The 26,938-nt window shown below is 62.4% G+C and overlaps 1 protein-coding gene across 23 annotated transcripts in view; it reads left to right on the top strand.

The window, feature by feature from the left end:
- Window positions 1-26,938, top strand: part of CAMK2B (calcium/calmodulin dependent protein kinase II beta) — a gene marked incomplete at both ends in the record, with an annotated part of 92,395 nt that overhangs the window by 48,489 nt on the left and 16,968 nt on the right. For 12 of the 23 annotated variants that reach the window (XM_079711270.1, XM_079711263.1, XM_079711261.1 and 9 more), the window contains 10 exons: window positions 1,887-1,946; window positions 9,542-9,596; window positions 13,571-13,636; window positions 19,384-19,456; window positions 22,965-23,067; window positions 23,156-23,239; window positions 23,941-24,035; window positions 24,207-24,329; window positions 24,790-24,873; window positions 25,631-25,673. In XM_079711270.1, coding sequence (XP_079567396.1) covers window positions 1,887-1,946; window positions 9,542-9,596; window positions 13,571-13,636; window positions 19,384-19,456; window positions 22,965-23,067; window positions 23,156-23,239; window positions 23,941-24,035; window positions 24,207-24,329; window positions 24,790-24,873; window positions 25,631-25,673 — 786 coding nt within the window. Of the gene's footprint in view, window positions 1-1,886; window positions 1,947-9,541; window positions 9,597-13,570; window positions 13,637-19,383; window positions 19,457-22,964; window positions 23,068-23,155; window positions 23,251-23,909; window positions 24,036-24,206; window positions 24,330-24,789; window positions 24,874-25,630; window positions 25,674-26,598; window positions 26,674-26,938 lie in introns of all 23 variants that reach the window. The other 11 variants (XM_079711268.1, XM_079711257.1, XM_079711276.1 and 8 more) reach the window with 2 other exon arrangements.

The following is a 26,938-nucleotide window of genomic DNA, read 5'->3' as shown; positions in this document are numbered from 1 at the left end:
TTCCACTTATCGCCCCTAATGGTGACTCTTGGGCTGCATCTTGCCTGCTGATGCTGTAGGTGCCCCGCCCACCCTTCCCCCCACCCCACCCCCACCCCGGCAGGATGGGCCACAAGAGTGCTTGCTGCGTTGGATGTGGAGGTGAAGGAGGGAGGGTGCGAGGGTCTGTCCCGAATGCCCAGCCCCTGCCCTGCGGCTCTGCCAGAGCCCTCCCAAGGGGCCTGGCAAGACAGACGGGAGCCGGGTGGGCAGCTCAGGGAGGTGTTAGCATCTCCGGGAGGCTTGAGTGCCCATCCTGAGAGGAGGGAGAGCCAGCTGGATGCCCCCAGGTGTTCCCAGAGAGATTCCTGTCTACAGGCATGCCTTTCCTGTTCAGGAGAGGCACATGTGTGTTTACAGGTATGTCCGTGTTCAGGACTGTCCTGATTCTCCCAGTCTCTGTCACATGGCCCAGGGAGAGCTGACCACACACTAGCCAGCGGGCTCCCTTCCTGCGGGAGGACCTGTTGGTGGCTGGGTCCTTTCCCCCCAGGCAGAGGCAGGGATGGGCTGGCAGGTCCGAGGAGGCCTGCCCGAGTGGCTTTACTGCTTCTGAGGACATTTTGTAATTAGCACATTAATTGTGTCCCGCTAGTGAGGGCTATCAGGTGTTCCCTGGTGAATCAGGCGGTCCTGTGGTCTTGTCTGGTGTATTAATGTCCTCCCCAGGCCCCTGCAGTGAAGGGCTCAGTGCAAGCAGGGGCGGGGCGGGGGGGTCCCAGGCCCCGAGCACCCCCTCCCCAGTCACTTCCCGCCCTGGAGCAGCTGCCATCCTGAATCCCCACCTTTCTTAACTGTCTGGCCACCCGTGTGCCCAGTGCTGTGCGTGTTGGCTTCCATGTGAATGAAGTGCGGTTTGGGTCTTCCTCTGTGAGCGGCTCTTTCCACTCGGCCTCACGTTGGGAGGTTGGGGTGATGTGCACACGCTGATGGATGTATTCTGTTGTGTGATTTATTTCTGCCTTCTCCGCTCAGTGGAAATGTGTTTTTTTTAGTTTTTTACTGTGACAATCTCCATCAGCTTTTAAAATCCTCCTGACACCTCTGTTTGAAAGATAAAATTTCTGGCTGATAAGTCACTTGGTCCTTGGCGGGGGGACCGGCCTCTGGAACTGAGGTCCTGTGCCTCTTGGGGATGGGAGGAGGGACACAGGGCTGGAGGGAGGAAGGGATCAGCACCAGTCTGACCTGGGGTGACTTCTCTCTGGGGGTTTGACTCTCCTTCCTGCTGACGTTGCAATAAACACCAGGGCCTGTCAAAATTCAGGCCTGTGTTTTGTAGGTTTGTGCGTAGGGGTAGGGGTCAGGTCGAGCATCCTTTGCCCAGATGTCCAGCCAGAGGCCGGCCCAGGCCCGTGCTGACCTGCAACACTGGTTGGACGCCCCCAGCGGACCAACAGCCCTGCTCTGCCAACCCCTCAGCCGCTTCTGAAGAACAAATTAGGCCTCAGCAGAAAGCTCTGCAGAGTCTGGAATTAGGACAAATTAGTGAAGGATTAAATTGGTGCTGTCCGTTCTGTTGCTGATAGATGGCATTGTCTCTTCCTGAATCACCTGGGGAAATTTTGGCCCCAAGGGAACACCACTCCCGTCTCCCGTGGGCCTCTCACTCCAGGCACTGGGCAGCCCCTTCCAGCCCAACACTGCCAGCCAGGGGTTGGGATGGGGGTGGGGGGCACAATGTGACGTGTCCCCTGGGCAGGCAGTGGTCACCCGGGTGGACACTGAGGGAGGTGGTGGCCAGGTCCTCCTGGCCGTGAGTCTTGTGGTTGGCAGTCTGTCGAGGGGCACGGGGTGTCACTGGCTGCAGGGCCACGAGGTGATGCCGTGTCCCTTTTTGTCCCCAGATCACCAGAAGCTGGAGAGAGAGGCTCGAATCTGCCGTCTTCTGAAGCATTCCAACATCGGTGAGTAGCCCTTGGGTTAGGGGTCCCAGCTCTCCGGTACAGCCAGCAGGGGGACCCCAAAGGCGTCTGTTTCCTTCTCCATTGAAGTATCCCACCCTCAGGCCCCTGGAAACATCTCCTCCTCCTGACCCGGAGGGATTCCTGCAGGGACTTTGGGGCAACCCTCTGGGGGAGGTCAAGGCCGGACTCCTCCTGGACAGGTCCCTGCCCACCACTCTGTAAGTCTGATCCATGATTCTGGTGAAAACACAGGGGCCTCATGTTCCGTGGCTTCAGAAAAGCCACAAGACGGCCTGATTACAGAGAAAGAAGTTTGGAAACCGAAGACCACACCAGGCACAGCCCCAGCCTGAGGTCTGAGGCCTGAGGCCTGAGGCCTGAGGTCTGAGGTCTGATTCTGGAGAACTTCTGCCGTCCCCCCAGCCCGGGGCCCCTGGAACTGCCATCTGGGGCGGGGATCAGCTGCCCCTTGGGGGCACATAGAGCCCCAGGAGCCTGGGTCTTGGCCTCAGGGAGTGTGGGTGCCCTGCCCACGGTAGGCCCCTTCCTTCTGAAACCCCAGACTGAGTAGGGATTCAGTCCAGACATAATCATAGGAGCTGCTGGGACCCTAGACCCCGGAAGCTGGTGCAGATCTCCCGGGGCCTGTCAACCTCTGCCTGCCCGCCTCAGCCGTGAGCGGCCCCTGTCCACGCAGCACAGCTGCCTGTCCTTCTCCACCTCTGGTCCCTTTAGGGACTCCTGAGGAACCCAGGACCCAGCCCTTGACCACACCGGGAAGCAGCTGGGTGGCACGGGGGGAGGGTGGGCCCACGTTCTCAGAGGCACCCAGGGAGCTCATCAGGAAGGATTCCTGGGCCCGCTTGCCTGCGTTCTGACTCAGTTGTGCAGGGATGGTGCCCAGGATTCTGTCTAAAAGGGATGCCAGGCTGTGCTCAGCAGCCACGTCCGTGCCACTCCCAGGGCAGGGCCTCGGCCACGGGGCCAGGAGGGCCACAGGGGGGCTCAGGGTCCTCGGAGCTGGTTGTGGGAGCTGCTGCCTCCCTGGCTGTGGCCCCTCCAGGCCGCTGGCTCTTCTGCAGCTGGCCCAGCCCAGGTGCGAGGTGCAGGGCAAGGCAGATCTCCCGTTTCTAGGCGGGCCCCTTGGTGTCGGCCCCAGGGCTGCTGCCGCCCTCGTGCCTGGGCCCATACTCTTTCTAACCACGGACTCTCAAGGCTGAGACTATTGGAATCACGGTGCGCAGATTCCTGACCTGCCCCCGGGAAAGCCTGGCTCGGAGGCCTAGAGCGGGCCCAGGAATCGGAATCTGAGCCAGCCTGGTGGGTGGTTCTGACGTAGGTGTCCACAGGGACCCCAGCCCCCTCTTCACTGGGCTGGGGCACGTTTGGCCCTCTGCCCGTCCAGGTCCAGGCGCCCGAGGACCCTCTCTCTTGGTGCTCCTGGCTGATGCCACCACACCGCCAGCCCTACCCACACCCCTTCCCATGCCAGCTCCCTCCCCTGTGTCTGCTGAGCGCCCATCAAGTGTGGGTCCCCCATTCTGAGTGATTTTCAGGAATCCCCTTACTAGGGAGAAGACCCACCAGCTGTTCTTGGGTTGGTGTTCGGGGACAATTCTTCAACAAGAAGCCCCCCTGCCCTGCCTGCACACCCCGTGTGGTTCTGGGTGCGTTCTGAGTGGTCCCTGGAGTCCGCGTAGGGGGTTTATTCTAGACCACAGGGGAGGCAGAGCTGAGACCGGGGGGTTCAGCTGAACATTCTCTGTAGACTCAGGAGGGGCTCTCTGAGGAGTGAGTAGTGGGGGAGACTTTTGGGGGAGGGTAGGGGAGCCCCTTGCTCCGTGGCCTGTGTCTACCCAGCCCCGTCTCTGAACAGAAGTGTTCCCAGCCCTGCACCCCCGGGAGAGGAAGCAGGACCCCGTTCAGGTAGAGGCGGGGTGGGGGCTCTGGGAGGGGCTCCCCTTTCTGTCCTGGCTCACTCAGGAAGCAGTTGTGCTCAGGGCGTGGGCAGGGGAGGAGCCTCAGTTTGCCCGTCTGGAAAGTGGAGACGCTGCTGCCTTCCTCACAGGAACCCCCCTGCAAGGAACCAAGAGGGTTCCCCTGGGGAGCCGGCCGTGAGCTGGGAAAGCCCTCCTTTCTGAAGCAGTGTGCTGAGGTTCAGAGCTCAGAGATCTGCATTCGGACCCCACCTTTCCCCTCCAAAGCCACAGCAGCCACTGAACTGCTTTGAGGCACAGTCTCCTTGTTTGTGGACTAGGCGTGTTTCACAAGTGTGTCAGTTGTCCAGGCTTGGCAACGAATTACCCCAAAACTCAACCAACAAGCGTTGATTTTCTCTGTTTCTGTAGATTCAAGAGCAGTTCAGCCGGGTGATTGGGGCTGCCACGTAATTTGTGGGATCGGTGCAAAATGAAAATCTGGGGACTTTTTTCAAAAATTATTAAGAATTTCAAAACAGCAACAGCAGGGCAGGGCCCTCTTGAGCCTGGGGCCTGGAGCAGCTACACAGGTGGCCTGGCCATGAGCTGGTCCTGCCCAGGGCTCCAGAGACAGACAGAGACAGAGAGACAGACAGAGATGGAGAGGGAAGGAGAACAAGGAACACAGTGCTTTTCCTTCCCCACATTGTGGTAAAATATATGTAACAATATTTATCAGTTTAACTATTTTTAAGTGTACAGTTCAGTGGCATTAAGTACATTCACAATGTTATGTAACCATCGCCCTCATCTGTACTCAAAACTTTTTCATCACCCCCAGGGGAAACTCTGCATCCATTAAACACTAACCCCCCGCCACTGCCCCCAGCGCCTGGCACGCACCATTCTACTTTCTGTCTCTATGAATTTGACACCCTGGGAACCTCATCAATGTGGGGACCATGCAGTATTTGTCTTTTGGGAACAGGCTTATTTCACTGAGCCTAATGTCCTCAAGGGTCATCCGTGTTGTAGCAGGTGTCAGAATTTCCTTCCTTTTTAAGGCTGAATAATATTCCACTGTGTGTATATTCCACACTGTGTTTATCTCTTCATCCATCAATGGAACTTGGCCTGTTAGCTGTCGTGACTAATGCCGCCATGAACATGGGTGTCCAAGTCTCTGCTTTCAGTCCTTTGGGGGTATACCTCGCAGTGGATTCTTGGACCATATGGTGGTTCTCTGTTTAATTTTTGAGGTTATGATACAGTCTGGGAGGGGCCACGCTGTCACCCTGCCTTATTCTGTTTGTTTGAAGGCCACACACGAGAGTGAAGGAGCCAAGCTCCCCTCTTAAAGGAGGCCCATCAGAGGGTGTGAATGCTTCTCAACGATCAGCACGATGGCACGTGGTGGCTGCTGGCTGCCGGCTGGGCTGTAGCATTAGGAGCTGGTACCTGGAGTCAGGCCCCCGGGTAGAAGCTCCCCTCCCAGGGGCTTTAGTTTCTGTTCAGAGACCAGGGGGCACCTGGGCAGAGGAGACAGGTGTGGGCCGGCCTTGGCAGTGTGGGCCCGTCCCGGGAAGCAGGCCCGGGCGTCTGGGGACGGGCATGACCCGCAAGGGCCCTGCTGTGGGCCATGCCCTCCACAGACATGTCTGTGCTGTACTCGACTGTCCATGAGGTTGGCTCCCTCCACCTGGGGTCTCAGGAATCCCCTCGTCAGCGCATATTTACGGGCACCTACCCCGTGCCAGCAGGAGACTCGGCTGAGGGCAAGGCTACCTCCACCCTCACCTCACTGGTGGGCTGTAGTCGCCTCAAGAGGTTGCTGCTCAGCACGTGAGGGTGTCTCAAACTTCCCACACTGCCCCCAGGGACTGTGGGTGACAGAGATTAAGCAGCGCCCGTGGCAGGCAGAATCTTCCACAGCCTTGTTAGAGTGGGCCCCATTGGGCGGTGAGCAGAGCCCGTCGGCCTTGACCCAGAAGGCAGCCCCCAGCCTCCCTCCAGCCTCCCCTCAGCCTCCTTCCAGCCTCCCTCCAGCCTCCCCTCAGCCTCCTTCCAGCCTCCCCCAGCCTCCCCTCAGCCTCCCCCAGCCTCCCTCCAGCCTCCCTCCAGCCTCCCCCTAGCCTCCCCTCAGCCTCCCCCCAGCCTCCCTCCAGCCTCCCCTCAGCCTCCCCCAGCCTCCCCTCAGCCTCCTTCCAACCTCCCCTCAGCCTCCCCCAGCCTCCCCTCAGCCTCCCCTCAGCCTCCCCTCAGCCTCCTTCCAACCTCCCCTCAGCCTCCCCCCAGCCTCCCCCAGCCTCCCCTCAGCCTCCTTCCAACCTCCCCTCAGCCTCCTTCCAGCCTCCCTCCAGCCTCCCCTCAGCCTCCATCCAGCCTCCCTCCAGCCTCCCCTCAGCCTCCTTCCAGCCTCCCCTCAGCCTCCTTCCAGCCTCCCTCCAGCCTCCCCTCAGCCTCCCCCAGCCTCCCCTCAGCCTCCCCTCAGCCTCCCCCAGCCTCCCCTCAGCCTCCCTCCAGCCTCCCTCCAGCCTCCCCTCAGCCTCCCCCAGCCTCCCCTCAGCCTCCTTCCAACCTCCCCTCAGCCTCCCCCCAGCCTCCCTCCAGCCTCCCCCCAGCCTCCCTCCAGCCTCCCCTCAGCCTCCCTCAGCCTCCAGCCCTCCCTCAGCCTCCCCTCAGCCTCCCACAGCCTCCCTCTAGCCTCCCCCAGCTTCCCCTCAGCCCCCTGTCAGCCTCCTCTCTGCACGCTGATCCTTTCTCTCCTGGGCCTGGCTCATTGATGGCAACCTCCTGGTTTCTGGGGCTGGAACTGCCTTCCCTTGCAGGATGGTCCACACAGGAACTGGGCAGGTGGGCACCACGGGGGACAATGGCCTTGTGAGGACTTCCTGCCAAGATGAGGAGGCCAGTGCAGGAGGGGAAGGTGAAAGGTTTCCAGTCTCCAAACGCTCAGGGCCCATGCTGTCACTCCCCAGCTCTTCCTTCCCAGAGCCCATCATATGATAGGTCACAGGGCCCTGCCCTCCCTCACGGCACAAGGGACCAGGGAGGGGTTCAGGCGCAGCTTTGGAGGCGCAGAAGGACCCCCCACCGAGAGCCCCCTGGCCTGGGACTCGGGGTCCTGTCCCTGGAGGAGCTGTGGCCCAAGCAGCAGGAGGCGCATCCCTGGGCTTCCCCCACCCCCTTGTCCCCCTAACCTAGTGCTCCCAGGCCAGACTCTTTCAGGTATTACTGGGACTTATCTGCCGCCTCTGTATGCCACCCACAGTGTTATTTACTTAGTGTTTTTACTTAACTAGATTCTAAGACAATTCCTTTCTTGACTTAGTCCTGCCTGTGAAATCACGGGTCTGATATGCTAGGTAGGTTTTCTTCTAAACCATTAAAGTAATACATGACTATTTTTTTTTTTTTTTTTTTTTTTTTTTTTTTTTTTTACGGTACACGGGCCTCTCACTGTTGTGGCCTCTCCCGCTGCGGAGCACAGGCTCCGGACGCGCAGGCCCAGCGGCCATGGCCCACGGGCCCAGCCGCTCCGCGGCATGTGGGATCTTCCCAGACCGGGGCACGAACCCGTGTCCCCTGCATCGGCAGGCGGACTCTCAACCACTGCGCCACCAGGGAAGCCCCTACATGACTATTTTTTAAATGTTAAAACTGTTTAACTAAAAAGAGTGTCTACGCCCACGTGGCCTTGACTCCCATGCAGAACCCCCAGTGTCTCCCAGGGCGAGGCCGAGGGCCCTGCCAGCAGGACCTGGGAGCCTGAGCCCCTCTCAGCTGCTCGGGGGGCAGGGCCTGCGGGCAGGGTGGCCTCCACCAGGAGGAAGGCCCAGCAGCACCCCGGACTTATGGACCCCTGAGGCTCCCCTGGGGAAGGGGGATTCCCCTGCATGGGCGGAGAGAAAGGCCCCCCGGGAGGGGGGTTCCTCTGGGGCGCTGTCTGCAGGGCTGGCGGGGTGGTGGAGGGTGGACCTCTCCCCTCCATGCCGCCCCTCCACCCTGGGCCTTTCTTTGCTTGGAGTTCCAGGGGAGGCTGCTCGGAGGGGCCGACGTGCTGGGCCCCCCCGCAGAAAGGAGTCAGCAGGGGGAGAGCTTTGGGTCCCTCAGGGATTTTGCAAGAGGGGTCTCGAGGAGGTCGCAGTGAGCCGGGGGTCTGCTGTGTGTTAGGGAGTTGCAGACCTGCCCGGGTGGAGTCGGGGTCCGGGCGCACGTGGGTGGGGTGAGGCTGGACGCTGGGCCCTTGAGCAGAGATCACAGCGAGTGATGGGAGCGGGGGATGGTGAGAGAAGCAGACGTGTGAGCCGAGGCGCCCCCCGGAGCCACCCACGCCCCTTCTCCTTGGCGACCAGATGCCCTGACTGCTTGTGGCAGGGGCCTGCCCCCCGGGCGCCAGGCCGTGGCCCGAGGTCAGGGGCCACTGCAGCCAGATTGGGGTTCCTAGTGTGAGGACGCTGCTGGTGGGGCCCTTGGGAAGCCCGGAGCCGGGAGAGGGAGGATGCTGGCAGCCAAGCTGGGAGCTAGGGCAGCTTCGAGGGCGTGAGGAAGGGGCTGTGGGCCCCGGGAGAGGCTCTGCTCTTCACCCTGTTGGTGCTGGTGGCCCCATCCCTCGTGGTGGGCTGGGGGGTGAGGCCTAAGGAGCAGAGGGGCGGAGCGGGCCGAGGCTGGGGGAGCAGCAGCTCTGTGGGGGCTCCGAGCCCCCGTCCACACTGCTGCTTTGGCCTTGTGCGAGCTGTGTGACCCTCAGCCAGTAACTTACCCTCTCTGTGCACCAGCTTCTGCACCTGTAACCTCTCGGGATGAGCACACTGCGGGCTCCTGACACAGAAGGCAGGGTCTGTCACGTGGGGGGGCAGTGTCCAAATGAGCCGTTCCTAGAAATACCTGCTGTTTAGTGCCGGGCGCGTCTTCACCTCAAGGAAAAGGAGGCACTGGGCTTGTGTTCTTTGTGCTGACATCCACTTCGCTGTTCACTCATTCATTCATTCCCTCATTCATTCATTCATCAACTCCTAATCAGCACGACTCTGGCCGGGCCCTTGTTCCAGGCTCAGGGAGATGAAGAAAACGCACTAAAGCAGAGAGGGCGTGCATGGCGTGGCACCATCCTACCGACCATGCTGGTTCTGGAATGGGAGCTCAGGGTCTGACCTTTGGAAGTGATGCCGCCCTGGGCCCTGGGCAGGTGGTCCTCCGCCCGGGGATCCCTGCCCCCTCAGCCTGGCCCGAGAGGTTGGCGATGGCGCCCTCCGCACTCCTCTCCCATGAAGTCCCTGGACGGCTCCTTTCCAGACCTGGTGGTGTGGGCCTTCGTCCCTGCACCCCTAGCCCCATCCCTGCTGCGTGTGGGAGCAGGGGACCTGGCGGGGGCTGAGAGGGGTCAGGGTCTCCCTCCGGCAGAGGAAAGGAAAGGCAAGACCACACCCCTGAGGCCCTTGGATGCTGGCCTGGGGGCGGCCGGCCTTCAGGGCCCACGCTCACCCCTTGGGCTCTGCCTGCAGCACCCCCCCGGGCCCTCCCCAGCCCGTGCTGTGGGAAGCCCCAGGCCCTCGGCCCTCCTCCTTGGAGCGCTTGTGCTACTGGCCATGGGACTGGACGGGTCGGAGGTGGGCTGGGTGGCGTGGGTAGGCCCCGGGCTGCTGCCCACGCTCACAGCCTCTCCCCTCCCCACAGTGCGTCTCCACGACAGCATCTCCGAGGAAGGCTTCCACTACCTGGTCTTCGATCTGTAAGTGCCGGAGCCTAGGGACTTGTGCTCTCAGCTGCTCCCAGCGTTGGGCCGGGCTGGGACCCTTGGTCTCCCCAGCCCCTGCGGGCAGTCCTCCGACTCCCGGGGAGCCTCGCCCCCAGCCGCGTGGGCCAGCCTCCCTTGGCTCTGCTCTTAGCTTGTTGGCTTTGCGCTGGCGCACGGAGTCCCAGGGGGATGGGACTGCCTGGCTGGTCCGCTGCCCCACACAGAAGGGCCTGCTGGAGGCTGGGGCGGAGGGGAGGGAGGGGAGTACCCCCGGAGGAACGGGCCCTCGGTCTTCCTTCCCCTTCCTTCCCCTGGCTGGGGCCCACCGGCTGGTGTGAGCATTTGCGTGTGTGCATGTGTGTGTAAGAGTGCCTCTGGGTTTATAATTGCGTGGATGCGTTTGTGTATGTTGATGAATGGGCACGTGTGTGTGTGATTTGTGGGGGCGTGTACGTGTGTACACGTGCATGTGATTTGTGGAAGGGTGTGTACAAGAGTGCCTTGTGTTATGAGTGCATGTGTGTGTGTGTTTATGAGCGTGCACGTGTAGGTTTCAGTGTGTGCATGTATGAGTGTGATTACATGAACATGTGTATGTGTGTGGTTTATGTGCATGTGTGTATGTGTGGTGTGTGTATGTGTGTGAACATGTATATGAGTTGGTGTGGACATAGGGTGTGGACATGTACATGTGTGTGCATGTCCATGGGTGCATTGTGCACACACATGTGGCTTGTGGGTGTGCATGTGCACCCACATGTGCGTGTCTGTGTACACGTGCATATGATTTATGGGGTGTACGCATGCATGCGTGTACACATGTACACATGTGACTTGGAGTGGATACACATGGGCATGTGTGTGCATGTGTGTGCACGCATGCATGCGTGTGTGGCGCTAAGTGAGAGCGTCTGGGGCCTCTGCTGCCTCTCACATCCTGCTGGATTTAGAAGCGGTGATCTCATCCCCTCACTTCCCGACAGCTCTGGCTGAGTGGTGCTATATTTAGCTGTCCGTGAGTCAGCACAGCTCGGGACCCTGGGGTGGGCAGGGGTTGTAGCTTTGGGATGGCTCTGTGTGGCCTCCACGAAGCCCAGCCTGGGGGCTGTGGCCATGGGGGCAGGACATGTCTCCATGGGAAGCTCCTCCCTCAAACGACAGATGCCTTGGCCATGGGGGCGTGGAGGTCTGAGGAACGAACCCCTGGCCCATGCAGGGTCCTTTGGCCAGGAGAGGCCTGCAGGGGCTGGGCCACGTCTCGGTCCCCCTGTGTCCCACAAGACACCACTTCAGGTCACCAGCCAGGTGACCAGGGCCGACCTGTGACACAGCTGCCACTGCTGGGCTGAGGCTGTGCCCTGAAACGTCTGTCCCCTGGCCCCTGTGGAGGTGGCAAGCTTGCTGTCACCCCCGTGGGCCCCCAGACCCACCCAGTTCCACCAGCCTCTTTTCCAGGAAATACAGAGGCCCCCGGGCTGGAGGGTGGCCATGTCCGGGCCCCTGGTGGCCAACAGGTGGGTGGGTATGTGTGATTCAGGAGTGGACAAGGTGGGAGAGAATGGTGTGCGCGTGTGTGTGTGTGTACGTGTGTGCACACTCGTGCATGTGAGTGCGTGCACGCGTGTGAGAGGGTCTTGAATCTGCTGCCCCACACAACAGGCAGGTGTGGGGAGAGGCTCTGAGCGGGGCTGGCGAGAGGAAACTGGCCGGTGTTTTTGGAGAGGATGACGAGGCGGGAGGACCTGGGCCTTGCATATCCTCCCCCCAAACCTCTGTGGCCCCCAGGCCTGTTGAAACTCCCACTCTGCAGCATCCAGGACAGCCCTAGGCCTCAGGCAGCTGTTTGGGGGGGCAGGGAAGGCCTGCGCGGGGGGCCGCTGAGGGAGGGGGAGGACTGGAGGCGTGGAGATGCCCCCCACCCTGCGCACAGCCGTCCTGTGCCACTCTGCATCCCCTCTGCGACTCTGTAGCCCCAGAATTGGGGAGACGTTTCTGGCCTGGGTTGGCCTCACCTTCAGGAAGCCCCAGGCCCTTTGGCAGTTTGGGGGCTCTGTGGATTTGGAGATTGACAGGTTTCCCCACTCCCCATGCCTCAGAATGTCACGTGGCCTTGGGGACCAGGCCTGGGAACAGAGGAAAGGGCTCTCCCAGGCTGCAGCCCAGAACTAGCCATGCTGTCTGGCCGGAGCCTGAGGAAAGGGAGAACACTGGCCTCCAGACCAGACCCTTCCCGGTCAGCTGGAGACGCCAGCCCCCTGCAGCCAACTCCCTGACCTACAGCTCTGGACCACAAGGCCCCAGATGCACAGGCTGGAGCCTCCTGTGGATGCAAGGACCCAGATGTCCTGTCCCCGGCCCCAGGTGGAGCCTCCTGGGGGGGGCTCCCTCTGCCCCTGCTACAGCCCCGAGCAATACCTGTGGCCTTGCCCCCTCTGCCCTCTGCTTGGACTCAGGGTCTGCAGGGCCTGACCTGTGAGCTGTGTGTGCAGAGAAGGAAGCAGTGAGTCCCGCTCCCTTGGGCTGGACGTAGAACCTCACCCGCCCGCTTCACACACACACGTGTGCACACAGACACGTGGAGCTCTGCTCCCTCGGGCGGCCCCCTGATCTGAGCCTGAGCCTCCTCAGGTGGCAGAGTGGGACCCTAAAAGCTCGCCCAAGTCCCAGGCTTGTTGGGAGCCTGACAGGCTCTGAGGACCAGCATCTAGCCTCGCGTGGGAGCTTGCCAGCACCCAATGCATCCTCGTTTTTGTGTTTCTCTGACACTAAGAGAGAGCCCGCCCATGCCGGGGGCACTGTTCGGCAGGGCCCATGCCCGTGGTCGCTGAGTGCTGGGCATAGAATGAAGCCAACCCAAGCCCCAACTTTGAGAACTAATGGGAACTGAGATGCAAATGGAGAGATCACAGTGCATGAGGCCAGCGCAGCTGCAGGTGGAGGGAGGGTGTGGCTGTGGAGGGAGTGTCCCTTGGTGTCCCCACAGGACACAGGAGGGAGACTCTGGACCACACGGGTACAAAAGCCCTAGGTGGAGACTTCCGGTGGACTCAGGGCTCGCCGGGTGGAGTGAAGGGCTTGGGCGGGCCCAGGGGTGGCTCCTGCCTGCTCCCCGTGCATCCGTCCCTCAGCACGGGCTCCGGACGTGCAGGCCCAGCGGCCACGGCTCACGGGCCCAGGGGTGGCTCCTGCCTGCTCCCCGTGCATCCGTCCCTCAGCACAGACTCCGGATGCGCAGGCCCAGCGGCCATGGCTCACGGGCCCAGCCGCTCCGCGGCATGTGGGATCCTCCCGGACCGGGGCACGAACCCGTGTCCCCTGCATCGGCGGGCGGACTCCCAACCACCACGCCACCAGGGAAGCCCCCTCAGCCCTGCTTTTCACCTTGCTGTCCACGCCCACGTTTCCCAGCCCAGGAGATCTAGTCATTCTGGCAAGCGACACGTGGCAAGAGGGTGTGTGGACAGAGGTCCCACTCTCCTTCTGGAAGTGGGGCTTTGAACACCTCGTGACCTCGCGCACCAGGGAGGCCAGAGCCAGGCCCCATCTCTTCCGGCCCCTGTGCTCTGTGTGGGGGCTGCATCCCTGGCCTTGGGGGGTTTGACAAGGGAAAACCAGATTTCCTCAGGCCTGGAATTAGTCACAGGGCCTGGGTAACAGTGAAGAGACCTGGCTCAGACTCCTGGGCTGCCTGAGCCCAAACTCTGGGAAAGTCCCTGAGATGATCGAGACTCAGTTTTCTGAGCTTAAGGGCACCAGTGTCGTGGAGGGGGCGTGAAGGCTAAAGTGTGAAGTGCTGCCCTGTGTGAGGAAGCGCTCGGTAAGCTGCCAGTCCTGGGTGACGCTGGAGACGGCCGGAGGTGGTGGTGGTGAGGATGGTGGTACTGATGGCTGTGGAGGTGAAGACGGCGGTGGTGACCAGCAGGTGGCGACGGAGGTGACAGGGCGCCCTCTGTGTGCTTCTCCCACAGGGTCACTGGTGGGGAGCTCTTCGAGGACATTGTGGCGAGAGAGTACTACAGCGAGGCCGACGCCAGGTGGGTGCCGAGCCCTCACGCCGTCCCGGCCCCTCTTCTCCTGCCTGGCCTTCCCTCTCTAAGCCTGGCTCCTGCCCCTCTAGCCCACATCTGCTCTCAGGCACGTTGTCCCTCACATGGCCCGGGCCGACGGTCCACTGGGCATAAGTGTCAGGCTGCCCGCCTGGCAGACGCCTGCCCCGTCTCCCCTGGGGTGGGTGGGAACTGGCCCACAGAGGGGCTCTCCTTGGGGTAGCTGGTGGGGGGAGAGCAGACAGAGCATGGTGGTGGGCATCCTGCTGCCCTGCCCTTGGACTTGGTCAGCCCTCATGGTGGTCGAAGGGGACCGACCTTCTCAGAGATACCATCTGCAGTGCAGCTGCTGGGAGATAGCAGGGCCCTTCCCCCCAGAAGGGTAGGCACCCCGTGACCTGCTCTGGCCCGTGCTGTTGGCCAGATGCCACCCCGACCCGTGACAGGCGTGTCACTCCTGACAGCGCATCTCAGCTTGGAGATGGCTGCGGGCCACCAATCCCGGCCCGCCCAGCCCGGCCCACCCAGCTCCCAAGGACACACACGTTTAAAAGAAAAAGAAAAAAGGCCGACAGTGGCCCTCTCTAGGCGGTGGAGTTATGGATGCTTTTTAATTTTTTAATCTTCTTCGTCTATTTTAAGATTTTTCTTTAATGAATATGTATTCCTTTTCTAATCAAGAAAATGAACGTTATTTTAAAAAGTAGCTTTTTGTGACTTGCTTCTGCACCCCCAGGCAACCTTGCCCGTCGGTGACAGCCTGGGTCCCCGTGAGAATATGTGAGTGGGTCCCTGGTGTCACCCGGGCGCCCACAGAGCTGGGCAGCAGGAGGCTGGGGGCCTGGCGGGCGCTGGCGTGGGGTGCTGGAGCCGGGGTGAGCTGGGACGTCAGGCTGGGGCTGCGGGTCCCGCCCACCGAGGGCGCACGGGCACTGGCTGCTTTTCTGAGGCTCCTTGAGGAGGAAGGGCTTTCATTTTGCACAGCAGCCTGGGAACGACCCGTTCCCTCTGAGAGCAGGAAGACTCCATTTTTATTTCCTACTTACAAGAAAAGTAGAAAGTAGAACAGAGGCGCCTGCTGCTGCTCTGAGATGCTCGGGCGGCGAGAATGTCCCACGTATGCGTGCCTGCCTGCTGGGTGGAGCCAGAGCCCCAGACCCGGCATCCCGACATCTGGCAGGGCAGGACAGGAGAGGAGGTCCCCAGCGGCTGCCCCCAGGTCGGGCCCCAGGGCCCGCAGCCAGGGCAGCGCCGGGACCAGGAGGGCTGCCTTCCAGCGGTACCGGGGCGCCTCGGGGGGGCGCTTGCCTTCACTGTCCTCTTCCCACCCCCCCACCCACCACCTCCGCCTGGAGCATCCTACCAGGGCTCCTCGGTTCTCAGCACCCACCGCTGGGCACGGCCCAGGGCCTGGCAGCCTCCTGCGCTCTGTGGTTGGTGGTCTCGCTGGAGGGGGACGTGGCCCACAGCAGAGCCCCGCTCTTGGCTGGGAGCCCCCAGTGCCTGCCTCTTCACCCACGCATGCCCTGTCCCCCCAGCACCTGTGTCCTCGGAGGTCCTCCCTTGCGCACTCTCACCTCCTACCTGCCTCCAACCTCGTCTTCTCCGATGCCCGCTTCTGCCCCCACCCCCGCCCCCAATTCTGTGGCTCCCTCCTGCCTGCCCGGATGGCCGGCATCCTGACCTTCCTGCCTGGGCCTCCCTTGTGGAGGCTCTCCTGGCGTTTGGGGCCCCACCCACAAATGCCTAGTTTTCTCTCACGGACTCCACCTTGCTCATAGCCAGACTACCAGGGGGGCGAGAGGGAACGAGGGACACTCTCGGGGATCCCTTCCAGCCCTTAAACCCGCACCTCAGGCTGCCCTTTTTCCCGGGAGTCCTGGACCCTGGAAGCGTGCTTTTGACCTTTGTGTTGGTGCTTAGCCTTCGGGCAGGAGGGCCTGAGAGAGTGATGTGGATGCCCACCTGGGTGGGTCTCCCACGGGCATCGTCAGGAACTGTGGCAGATGGGGTGAAGGCTTTCTCCCGCCCTGGGAGGGTGTTCCCCCAGGACCCCCAGTGAAAGGGGCCTGGACTCTGCTGAGGCTGGAGCCCTAGACGCCTGGCCGTGGTGGTGGGCACCTTCCTGGCCAGGGTGCAGGCCTGGCCCCCGCCAAATGCGTCAGCCACCCTTCCAGTGGCCTGCCCGGGGCCGTGCTGCTCAAAGCTGAGCGAGTGATGAATTTCCAACGTGTCACATCTCTAGAGGAAGAGGAAGCAAGGCAGGAGTTGCTTTTCTGAACCTTTTTCTAACCGAGAAGGCTGGAGATTCCTCTGAGGAAGAAGTGAGATCTTTATTTTGGAGTTTGTGGGGAAAAGGAGGGGTCTTTTTCAAACCTGGGAAAACAAAGTTGAAAATATTTAGAGCCCATTTTTAAAAACCCTGAAAAGCAATATGGCTCATGAGGGATGCTTATGGGGGCCGGTGAGAAGGCTGGCTGTCCCAGGGAGGGGGAGGGGGAGGGGCACATCTGAGGTGACAGCAGAGCCCAGAACCATGAGAATAACGGCCAGGACCCGGCCAGCGTCTGGAATGCTGCTTGGGAACAATTCTGACCACAACAGTGACTTTCTGAGTTGTTCAGAATATGAAAAAAGGCCCCACGAGGAAGACGGTATGATGTAAATGGCAGGTAGAAGGGAGGCAGGACCTCATGACTGGCCAGGCAGCCTCATGTCCTCCAAGGCCGTGGTCTCAGCTGGGAGACCAGGGTGAGAGCAGGGTGAGGAGGGCCCCGGGAGCGGTCCCCAGAGGTCCCTGGAGGGTGGGCTAGCTGGAATGGGCCGCTCTCCAGGCAGGTGGGTGTCCCGTCCACCTGCAGGCCGCAGAGGCCACTGCCACGTGGGTCCCAGAGATGCTGAATAGGCCCGGGAGACAGGCGAGCAGCGTTGCCGCACTGGCTGTGGGGAGGGGGTGAGCAGACCTGCACCGTTTTCTCTTGGGGGACGTGGTTTGCTTGGCCAGCTCATTTGTGAGCACTGGGGGCTAAGCCAGCACATCTCTCCATCAGGGCGGCCACGAAGCGACCTGAGCAGGGCCTGCGGGATGGGCGGACAGGGGCTGCATCAGAGCTGTAGGGCTGGATTTCAGCCAGCGGGCTGAGTTCTGTGATGCTCAGGGAGAGATGCTGGCTCAGCAGGAGCAGTCACCCCATTTCTGGCGCTGGTTTCGGGCCCTGCATCCCCAAGAGGAGACGCGGGGGAGGGCAGAGGGCACAGCCCACCCCCATCTGAGCTGACGTATCAATCGGTGCTGCGGCCGATGGATCCCTGGGTCCAAGAGACGTTCGGGGAACACGTTCCTACAAGGCTGGGCCTGAGGACACAATCGAGAGGAAAGAACCGACATGTCCCTGTGGTCGTGGAGGCCACAGTCCGGAGCAGAGACGGACGCTGCCCAGACGCCCACACAGAGCGCAGGGCCGCCGCGTGACTGCAGTGGGGACGACGTGGGTACCTCACGCTCGCTCAACACGGAGCAGAGTCCAGAGAGCGTCCTGGGGTTGAGAGCGGAGGCAAGCTCACAAGGGTGGAGGAAGAAGAGCGGCTTGACCCCATAGCTCAAGACTTGCAGGGCTCTCAGCAGGCCTGAGCTTGGAGCCAGATCATTCCAGGGCTTTCGGGGAGTGGCCAATGGCCCAGGAGATGCCAGCCTCTGGGCTGTGAGGGCTGCTGATGCGCTGGAGGGAGGGGCGGGGTACCACGGGGATGGCAGGGCACACGGCACATGGCTGGGACGGGTGTCCCCGGGGGCAGAACCAGGGTCTGGCTGCAGCGGCACAGGCGGGGGCTGGTCTGCCCCAGAGTCTCCGAGCCCCTGTATCGGGTCGGGTGCTGCAGCGTGTGGGTGGTCCACGGACTGAAGGCTGAGCTCCGTGAGGATGCATTGATGCCCCCAGCATGCCTCTCCAGGGCTCTGGGTTTGCCAGGGAGCCGCAGATTCCCGGGGACTGGGGAAGCCAGAGTCCCCTGCCCCGGGCCCTGGCTCAGTGGCCTCAGCTACAAGTGCTGGGCCTTTATCTGGCCTCTGTCTCCACCCAGCGGCCTGTCCTGACCTCAGAAGAGCTTCCCCGACCTCACGGCTGAGCTCTGCCCACGAGGAGGGAAGCCCCTGAGTGGGTCAGCCTGGGCGGTGGGAAGGGTGCTGAGCCTGTGTCTGCAGTCACGGGAGGGCTGGTGGTGGCTGGGTGTGGATTTGGGGATGCAAGGATTGGGGTGAGGACCACAAAGGATTGTTCCTGGCAGATGAGGACGTTGTGGGAGGGGCAGGAGTAGGGGGGGAGGCACTGGCAGCAGGTCAGGCAGGAGAGCTCAGGGCGTGGGGCAGGGGTGGGCTTTCCAGCCCCTAGAGGCACCTAAGGGCAGGGGGTGATGGGGGACTGTCGCCCACAGGTTTGGGCCCGGCTCCTCTTGACCCCTGCAAACCTCAGGAATCCATCATCAGGATTCTGAGGTCTAGGTTTCTGCAGGGGGACCTCAGGTTTACTTTTCTGTGCAGCAGGTGGGCTCCAGATGTGGCCAGAGGTATTTGAGGAAGAGGCCTGGTCCCCTATCCCTCCTCTGAGTTTGCTGTTAGGAAAACAAAGCCCACCCCTCCAGCTGACCTTCAGTCCCCCCACAGGGTCCAGCCATGGCAGGAAGGGTCCTGAGGGAATCTGTCTGTGCATCCCTCGTCCCTACCCAGAGGGGCTGTGGCTGAGACCCCAGGGGGTGAGCTATAGGGAGCCTGTGGGCCTCCTGTCTCCCGTGGCTGGTAACGCTGCAGGGCTGCTGTGGGAGCCCAGGGTCTGTGCCTGGCTTTGGGGGCAGCTGGAAACTTTCCAGTCCCCTGGGGCCACCTGTGGGAGGCAGGCTCAGGCCACAGGGGCTGGGGGCATCTAGGTCTGATGTTCAGGGCACGTTGCTGAAGCACAGGTGTTGGAGGGCGCCTGAGGAGAGCTGGGTGTCTCCCTCCAGCCAGTAATACCCCAGAGGGCTCGGGACTTCTCCCGGATCTGGAAGGAAGCCCCTGGCTTGGGGCCCTGGGCTGTGCCAGGCTGCCTCTTCACCAGGAGCGCATCCGGGACCCCAGGGCTGCTATGGAGCTGAGCTGTCTAGCACGGCAGCTGGCAGCCAGTGTGGATGTTCGAGTTTATTCAAATGAAATGACTCCTGCTCTAGCACATGAGTGACTGGAGGCTGCAGCATTAGCGCTGCCCCAGAACAGAGGGGGGCCCTAGTGGCCAGGGCGTCACCCACACGGCGGCACTGGCCTGCCCTGGCCCTCTCACCTCTGCCCTTTCCTTGCCTGGGTTCCCCCATCTCCAGCCTGCCTTGCAGGGTGTGGGGCCTCCCTCCCGCAGGGCACCCAGCTCAGGTCCAGGCTTGGCCAGCATGAGCCTGGGGAAGAGTGCCCTGGGGCCAGGCATGTCTCCTCTGAGCAGCACTTGCAAGGGCCTGGCCAGAGGGGAAGGCAGGGTGGGGGGCGCAGGGGGCCTGGCCGGGCCTTGTGTTGACCTTTGGGGGTGAGGAAGGAGCCTCAGAGGTCCCCTCCTGGCCAGTGTCTCCTCTCCCATGCGGCAGGCCGCACCTCAATTCCCTGCTTCCCCGCGGCCCCCTGCGGGGACCCCACCCCAGTGCCCCTCAGCACCCTGCTCCTGCACCCCCGCCCACTCTTCGGGGGCCACCCGCACTAATGCGCCTGCTGTTTGCTGCAGTCACTGCATCCAGCAGATCCTGGAGGCGGTTCTCCATTGCCACCAAATGGGGGTTGTCCACAGGGACCTCAAGGTGAGTCCCCCACCGCGCTCTGTGCCAGGTGTGTGTTGTCTGTAACTGCATGTTGTGTTTAACAGGAGGCTCTGGGCTGGGGCAGTGCAAGCGCCAGGAGACACTGTGTGCGGGGGACGTGTGCACATGCGTGTGCATGTGTGTCTGCGTGTGAAGGTGTGTGCTTGTGAGAATGTGGGTCTGTGTGCACATGTGTATGTGTGTGTGCCTGTGTGGGCACAGATGTATGTGTGCTCACATGCACATGTGTGTATACATGTGTGGGAGCATTGTGTGCACATGCATGTACGTTCATGCATGTGCGAGAGAATATGTGTATGTGCGCAGGTGTGCACATCTGTGTGTGTGGTGTTTGTGTGTGTGCACACGTGCATGTATTTGCACACGTCCCTCCCAACACCTCTAGGCTTCGGGGCTGAGAGGGGACGGTTGTCAAAAATCAGCCTATTAACACGTGTCCACTCGGGGTCTCGCTTTCTGGGCTCCGGTTGAGATTCGGACCTGGCAGGTGGGACACAGGTGATGTGCGTGCAGGTGGGGCTGATGCCTCGGGAGCAGGGGGTGAGGGACCAGCCTGGATGGTCTCTGCAAACTTCCAGCCCTTTCTTCTAGTCTCTGTGGCCCTTGGCTCAGCTCTGGGCAAAGTGACCATAGAGCGTTTAAAACAAGGTTTGTCACCCACAGGGCTCAGTGCGGCGGGAGGGTCTTCAGGAGGAGCTACACCCCATCCTCCTGCCTCCCTCCTCCCCCCTCCCTCCTTTCCCCCTCCCTCCCTCTCCACCCTCCTCCTCCTCTCAATTTCTCCTCCTTTCTTTGATTTTAGCTTTCTTCAAGTCTGGGTTTGGGTCAGTTTCTTCTGTGGGGGGGTGGGGGGACCCCTGGGCCTGTCATCCCTGCTAAGAGACCTGCTGGTGGCGTTTGAGACCAACCTTCCCATGGGTGCTCGGGCTGAATGGGGTCACGCCCTTCCTTGGGCCACCGAGGGGTGTGTGTCTGTGAGCTGATCTTTGTGGGGCTGCTCTTGGAATGTTGTCCTGCCAGGAGCAGGCCCAGGACCCTCTCCTGTGCCCTTCATGTGTTCCCACTCCCTCTCTGCATGTGCCGTGTGGTCCCCTGTCCTTTCACGTGCCCACCCAGGCCCGCCGTGTCTGCCTGTCCTTGGGTCCCCCTCTGTCGCTGTGTCTTGTCTGAATCGGTCTCATTTGGGGGCCTCTGGGAGGAGGGGCCGCAGGGGAGTGGGCGCGCATCCCCCCTTGACTATGGACCCCGTGATGCATAAGTAACTTTGAGGCCAAAGCACGCAAAAGGAGATGGATGCTCCCCCCAGCCCAGTTGTGCCCTGGGGGCAAACAGAATCCTTGCTGAAAAGAAGAAAAGGGGGCAGGAGTCTGCCAGGTGTCGGGGGAGCAGACTGACTCTCCTCCTCTAGAGAGGCCTCCACCGTCTTGACTGAGACAGCCTCCCAGAAGCAGTGCTGTGGTGGGTGTCCTCTCAGCCAAGGTGTGGAGTGGGGAGAGAGCAGAGGGGGCCGGTGCCATCTCAGGGTGCTGCGAGGGAGCCAGGGTGGAGCCCGGGGCCAGGGCATCACTGCTCGGACCCAGCTGGGTCCCCTGCCTCTCCCCCCGCCCGGCCCCGAGCCTTCTTTTTTTTTTTTTTTTTTTTTGTGGTATGCGGGCCTCTCACTGTTGTGGCCTCTCCCGTTGCGGAGCACAGGCTCCGGATGCGCAGGCTCAGCAGCCATGGCTCACGGGCCCAGCCGCTCCGCGGCATATGGGATCCTCCCAGACCGGGGCACGAACCCGTATCCCCTGCATCGGCAGGCGGACTCTCAACCACTGCGCCACCAGGGAGGCCCCCCGAGCCTTCTTGTTCAGCTCTTCCCAGGGACCAAGTTCACTTAGCTCCTTCCTGGGGAGGAGTGTTGGTTTGTTTCCTCGGGGTGGGGGTATCTGAGCTGTAGAAGTCAGGTCAAGCCCCCAGCTGCAGTCCCTGACCCCTACGATTTCAGACTTCTTTTTTTAATTTAATTTTTAAAAAATTGAAACACAGTTGATTTACAATGTTGTGTTTATTTCAGACTTCTTGATGTGGGGCGTGTGGAGAGGTTGGGGTCCCCTTGCCCCACGCACATTTGCAAAATCAAGGTGTTCAGAGGCGGGCTTCCCTGGTGGTCCAGTGGTTAAGACTCCGTGCTCCTAATGCAGGGGGCGCAGGTTTGATCCCTGGTCGGGGAAGTTCCACACGGCGTGCGCTGTGGCCAAAAGAGTTGATGGGACGTGCATTAAGAAATAAACTTTAAAAAGGAAAGAAAAGGGGAGTATTAAAAAAAAAAAAGACCAATAATCCAAAAAAAAAAAAAAAAAGATGTTCAGAGGCCTCCAGGCCGTGCTGGGCAGACAGAGCTGGGTGTCCCCAGCGCCCATCACCTGGAGGGACAGTGCCTCATCCAGCCAGCTGTGTGGGCCTGGAGGAACTGGTTTCTGCCGGGTGGGACTGGCGTGCTTCATCTCTTCCACGTGTGTCGTCCTAACACCCCAGGTGTACAGGCGGTGTTAACTCAGTTCGGTTGGTGGTGTTTGTCTTTCTTGGTGGCACCAAAGTGGCAGTGTGGTCTCAGCGGGCCTTCCCGTCGGGAGGGTGGCCTGGCGAGGGGGCCAAGGGCCCAGAGGCATGAGGAAGTCCAGCGGCTTTGAGCTCTGAGCGCTGACCACTGGGAGGTGGTGAGGCTGGTGGGATAGGCTGGGATGGGAGGGGCCCAGCGCACAGGACACAGTGCACAGGGACCCCCTCGGGCCTTCGGGGCCAAGCGTCCCCAGGCAGGGGGCAGCAGCCTCGGCGCTCCAGTGGGACCGGGATGAATGTCCTTCCAGCTTGAGCAAGGGCGCTGCTCCCCAACTCAGGGGGGTCTGCATGGACCCTTTCCCACCTGTGGGCACTGGATGGGCGGCAGTCAAGGCAGGCCCCCTCTGCCCAGCACGGGGCTGGCGGGACTTGGTGGACACATGTCCCGCACTGCCCAGCTCTCGGGGGCCCTCGGTTGTTCCTTCTTGCCCTTTGAGGGTTGCTGTCCTGCCAGAAGCGCCTGAGCGCTCCAGCAGGCCGTTGTCTCTGCAGCCAGCCGCGGTGAAGGGAGGGAAGCCCCTCTGCCGGTGGAGGTCCCGGGCCCCTGCATAGCCTGCCAGGGCCTGTAGGGTGCACTCAGTTTTTGGTCCCAGCACCCTGAGTTCACAAGCTTGCGCTTTGAGAGCCAGCTTCCCTCAGCTCTGGGGCGCCTGTCCCTGCCCCCCGGGAGTGCGGGGCAGGGACAGGCTGCGGGGTGCAGGCCTGGGGGGCCCAGAGCTCTGGGATACGCCCAAGCCAAGGGTGTCAGCTGCGCTGGGGGGACACCCACGTGGTGGCGGGTCAGGCCTGTGTGCCCCTGTCTGCAAAGCACTATTTTGTTCCCCTCCCTCCCGTGACACCCCCGGGTGTAAACCACACGCTCTCGGGCCGGTCACCTTCCCCGCAGCCCGAGAACCTGCTCCTGGCCAGCAAGTGCAAAGGGGCCGCAGTGAAGCTGGCAGACTTCGGCCTGGCTATCGAGGTGCAGGGGGACCAGCAGGCCTGGTTTGGTGAGTAGCCGGCTGGCCGGCTGGGGGCCAGGCTGGGGGCATCAGCTGCCCCCGCGGCCCCTCACACGGCCCTTTCCCCTCCCGCTAGGGTTCGCTGGCACGCCAGGCTACCTGTCCCCAGAGGTGCTGCGCAAGGAGGCGTACGGCAAGCCAGTGGACATCTGGGCATGCGGTGAGGCTGGTGTGCAGGGCGGGGTAGGGCCGCAAGGCCACTGTGAGGGACCTGCCGCTGGGCTGACTCACGGGGCTACCCCCGCTAGGAGCGCCCTCTCCACCCAGACTGGAGTCGCTAATGCGATACTGGCTGTTGCTGAGAAGCCCACCGCCCCGGTGCCTGCCCTGCGCTCCGCAGAGCGGTCTGGAGAAGGAGCGGCAGGTGCCCGGGTGGTGGATGGATGCTGGAGGGCTGGAGACCGTGCGCGCCACCCTGGTGGGGCCTGTCCTCTGCGCGGCAGAGGGGGCCGGCCTCGGGCCTCTCCTGTGAAGTAGGGTGAGGGTAGAGCAGAGGTGAAGGAGATGTTTATGCCATTCCGCCGTCAGCGTCTCCAAACAGTGACACTTGCTGACAGCTGCGGGGGCCGGGGGTGGGGGTCCCACTGGACCTTGAGGGTCCCAGTGTCCTCATGGGGCTTGCTGGCTTCGGGCAGTGACCCCCACCCTAGCTGGTGCTGAGAAACTGGCTGAGGGTCCCCTAGCTGTCAGGCGGCAGAGCTGGGCATCTGACCCCCACGCCAGGGGTCACACAGCTGACCCCACGCAGCAGCGCCCCACTGGCTTGTGGCCACGCTGTGGGCTCCATGGGCTGGGGCTGAGCCTCTGGGCGCAGGCAGTGAGGGCGGCAGTGCGAGGCCCCGTGCTTGTGGTTCCCCGCAGGGGTGATCCTGTACATCCTGCTCGTGGGCTACCCGCCCTTCTGGGACGAGGACCAGCACAAGCTGTACCAGCAGATCAAGGCCGGGGCCTACGACGTGAGTGCCGGGGACCCCCACCCCCACCCCTCCCCGTCTGGGGGAGGCAGGCTGGCAGAGGCAGGGAGCGGGGTGATGCCGCCTTTTCCAGATGAGGCCCCCCCTCGGAGAATTCTGTCCCTGCCTGGGAAGGGGGCTTCAGGCTCCCTTGTGCGTGGCTTCCCTTCGTAGTTCCCGTCCCCGGAGTGGGACACAGTCACTCCTGAAGCCAAAAACCTCATCAACCAGATGTTGACCATCAACCCTGCCAAGCGCATCACGGCGCACGAGGCGCTGAAGCACCCGTGGGTCTGCGTAAGTCGCCCCAGCCTCGGACTCCCCACCCGGCGCGTTGACCCTGGCGCGCTCTCCTCGCATCCAGTGGATCCCTTGGTTTCCTGGGGGCTGCGTGGCCTGTGGCTTTAAGGCTGGTGGGTTTAAAGACCTTAGTCCCTGGGAGACTAAAGAGCTCCGTGGGAAGAGGAGGCCCAGTCCAGGGCATGAGGGGATAGAGTAGCGAGGCGGGTGAGGGACAGGTTGGGGGGCGGACGGGCCCTGAGGGGTGACGGGCTGGGGGGTTAGGCAAGCAGCGGGGACAGGTGGCCTCCGGCTGCAGTGGGCGGCCGGCAGCTCTTGGCACAAGGGCCCTGGGGGTGCTGCTGCCCTTAGCCTTGCCCAGAGCCCCCTCTTTTGAGCCCCGCCTTGGGGACAGAGCTGATGCCCCTCAGGGCTCCTTGCAGCGTGTGACCCCCTCCTCCCGCCCCCCTCCCCACAGCAACGCTCCACTGTGGCCTCCATGATGCACAGGCAGGAGACCGTGGAGTGCCTGAAAAAGTTTAATGCCCGGCGGAAGCTCAAGGTGAGACGCCAACCCCAGCGAGTGGCCAGGGTGCCACGCCAGGCACGCATGCTCACCCACCCAGAGGGGCCGAGGGCCCTGCCCTGGGAGCAGCTGGAGGGGCTCGGGCAGGCCTGTGGGGGTCCCAGTCACCTAGGACGGGCTGCTTGTCAGCGCTGTCCCAGACTAGCCCCCCCGTGGCAACAACACCAGAGGTGCCCAGACGTGGGCCTGGCCCCCAGGTGCACAGCTGGTCCCTCCTCAGCCACCCACGCCGCCCATGAGGCATTCCTGGGGCTCCCTGGGGGGAAAGGCGCCCTGTAGTCGGTCATGCTCTCTGAGCGGGAGCGGGCTGAGAAGCTTCTGACCTGGGGCAGGTTTGGTCAGGAGATCAGCCGAGCTCTTCTGCTTGCGTGGGCAGGGGGAGGTCGGGAGGGAGGGCGGGGGGCCCTGGGCAGGTTAGGCCGTTGGGTGCCAGGCCCACCCTCCCTACAGGCTGCTCTGTGCTGAGAGTGAGTGTCCAGGCCTGGCGGCCTGGCGTGCACGTGCCTGTCAGGGAAAGGAGGTGCCGTGGGGAGAGGCAGACCCCAGCTACAGCCCCGGCGGTCTTGAAGCCTTTAGGAGCTGGGCTCAGTGGGCAGTTTAGGACCTGGGGTGCGTCCCTGTTTTAATGCTGGACGTGGGTGGCATGTCTGGGTGCAGCTGCCTCTCTGCGAGGCCGTGACTCGAGGTCTGGGCGGGGGTCTCCACCTGGCCTCAGCTGTGTGTCTCTCCCCAGGGAGCGATCCTCACCACCATGCTGGCCACGCGGAATTTCTCAGGTGAGTACAGCCTCCTCCAGGAGGTGCAGGCCTGCGGCGGGAAGGCTGGGGAACGGCCCGCCACCAGCTGCCTGCCGTGTCCTCACCCCACTGTCCCCTCCTCTGCTGCTGGCCCGGCCCGACCTTCCTCCCTCTGAGACCCTCGGGCCACAGAGGAGGCCTGGGCTCCGGCCGGGCCCTGCGAGGGCACGTCCCTGAGTGTCGGGTCTGTGTGTGAGCTGCCCGCCGGCCGGGCCGCAGCTCCATGTGTCTGTCCAGGCGTTGGTCGGCACCTCTGTGGCCTCGCTGTTGTCCTGAATCCTCGGAGCACCCGTTCTGTGTGTGGGTTAGGGGGCGGCTAGAGGAGGCTCTGGATACTCTGGCTGGCGGCCGCCCACCCGGGCACCGAGAGTGGGCAGGGCTCGGGGTGTGCGGCCGCTCTGGGGGGCTGTCGGCGACCCTGAGGCCATGGGCCCAGGCAGGTCCAGCGGGGACAGCGTCACGCGAGCGGGGCCGCTGCCCCCTGGCGGTCCTGTGGCTTGTCTGTGGCCTGCGATGCTGGTGCGGGTGCGTCTGTGGTCCGTCCTCGTTGTCCGTTTACATCAGCACGCGCCCCATCCTGTTTCTTTTGCTGTGATGCTGTGCTGCCGGGCTGGGGGGCATGCTGTCACACCAATACTAATAGGACGTGTCCTGTCCGCACGCCCAGCCCGGCACCCGGAAGGCCCCGCCGGGGTTTTCCAAGGAGAAAGGAGGCAAATGCTTTTCCACTGTCAATCGGTCTCCATCTTGTTTTCACGCTCCTGTGAAAGGGATTCTGGAACCATCCGTCACCTAAACTTTGACTCTAATCTTCTTCTGCTTCCTTTGTCTCTTCTCTTCCCTCACCTCGCCCACCCCTCGTCTGTGTCCGCCCCTCCCCTCGTCTCTAACCTGGTGCTAACAGTGGGCAGACAGACCACCGCTCCAGCCACAATGTCCACCGCGGCCTCCGGCACCACCATGGGGCTGGTGGAACAAGGTAGATGTCCCGCCTGTCGGCATGCAGGTCCCCTCGCTGCACGCAGCCGCTGGCTGGGCCTTGAGAGCCTCCCCAGAGGCCCCGGGAGCCCCTGCTCCCGCCGTGGACACACCCACAGAGCCCCCGTGGGCAGGGAGGCAGCCCCAGCTGTCCCAGCGGCCTCAGACCCCACCTATTTCAGGAGGGGCCAGGCCAGCTGACCCCTGAGATGAGTTGCCCTCCATGCCTTTGACCGAGTTCTGCAGTCCTGGTTCCTGAGTCTGGG

The sequence above is a fragment of the Hyperoodon ampullatus genome (assembly GCF_949752795.1).
Source record: "Hyperoodon ampullatus genome assembly, chromosome: 9".
Taxonomy (NCBI): Eukaryota; Metazoa; Chordata; class Mammalia; order Artiodactyla; family Ziphiidae; genus Hyperoodon; species Hyperoodon ampullatus.
Note: the sequence above shows the minus strand (reverse complement) of the source record. Positions and strands in the feature narration are given on the sequence as shown.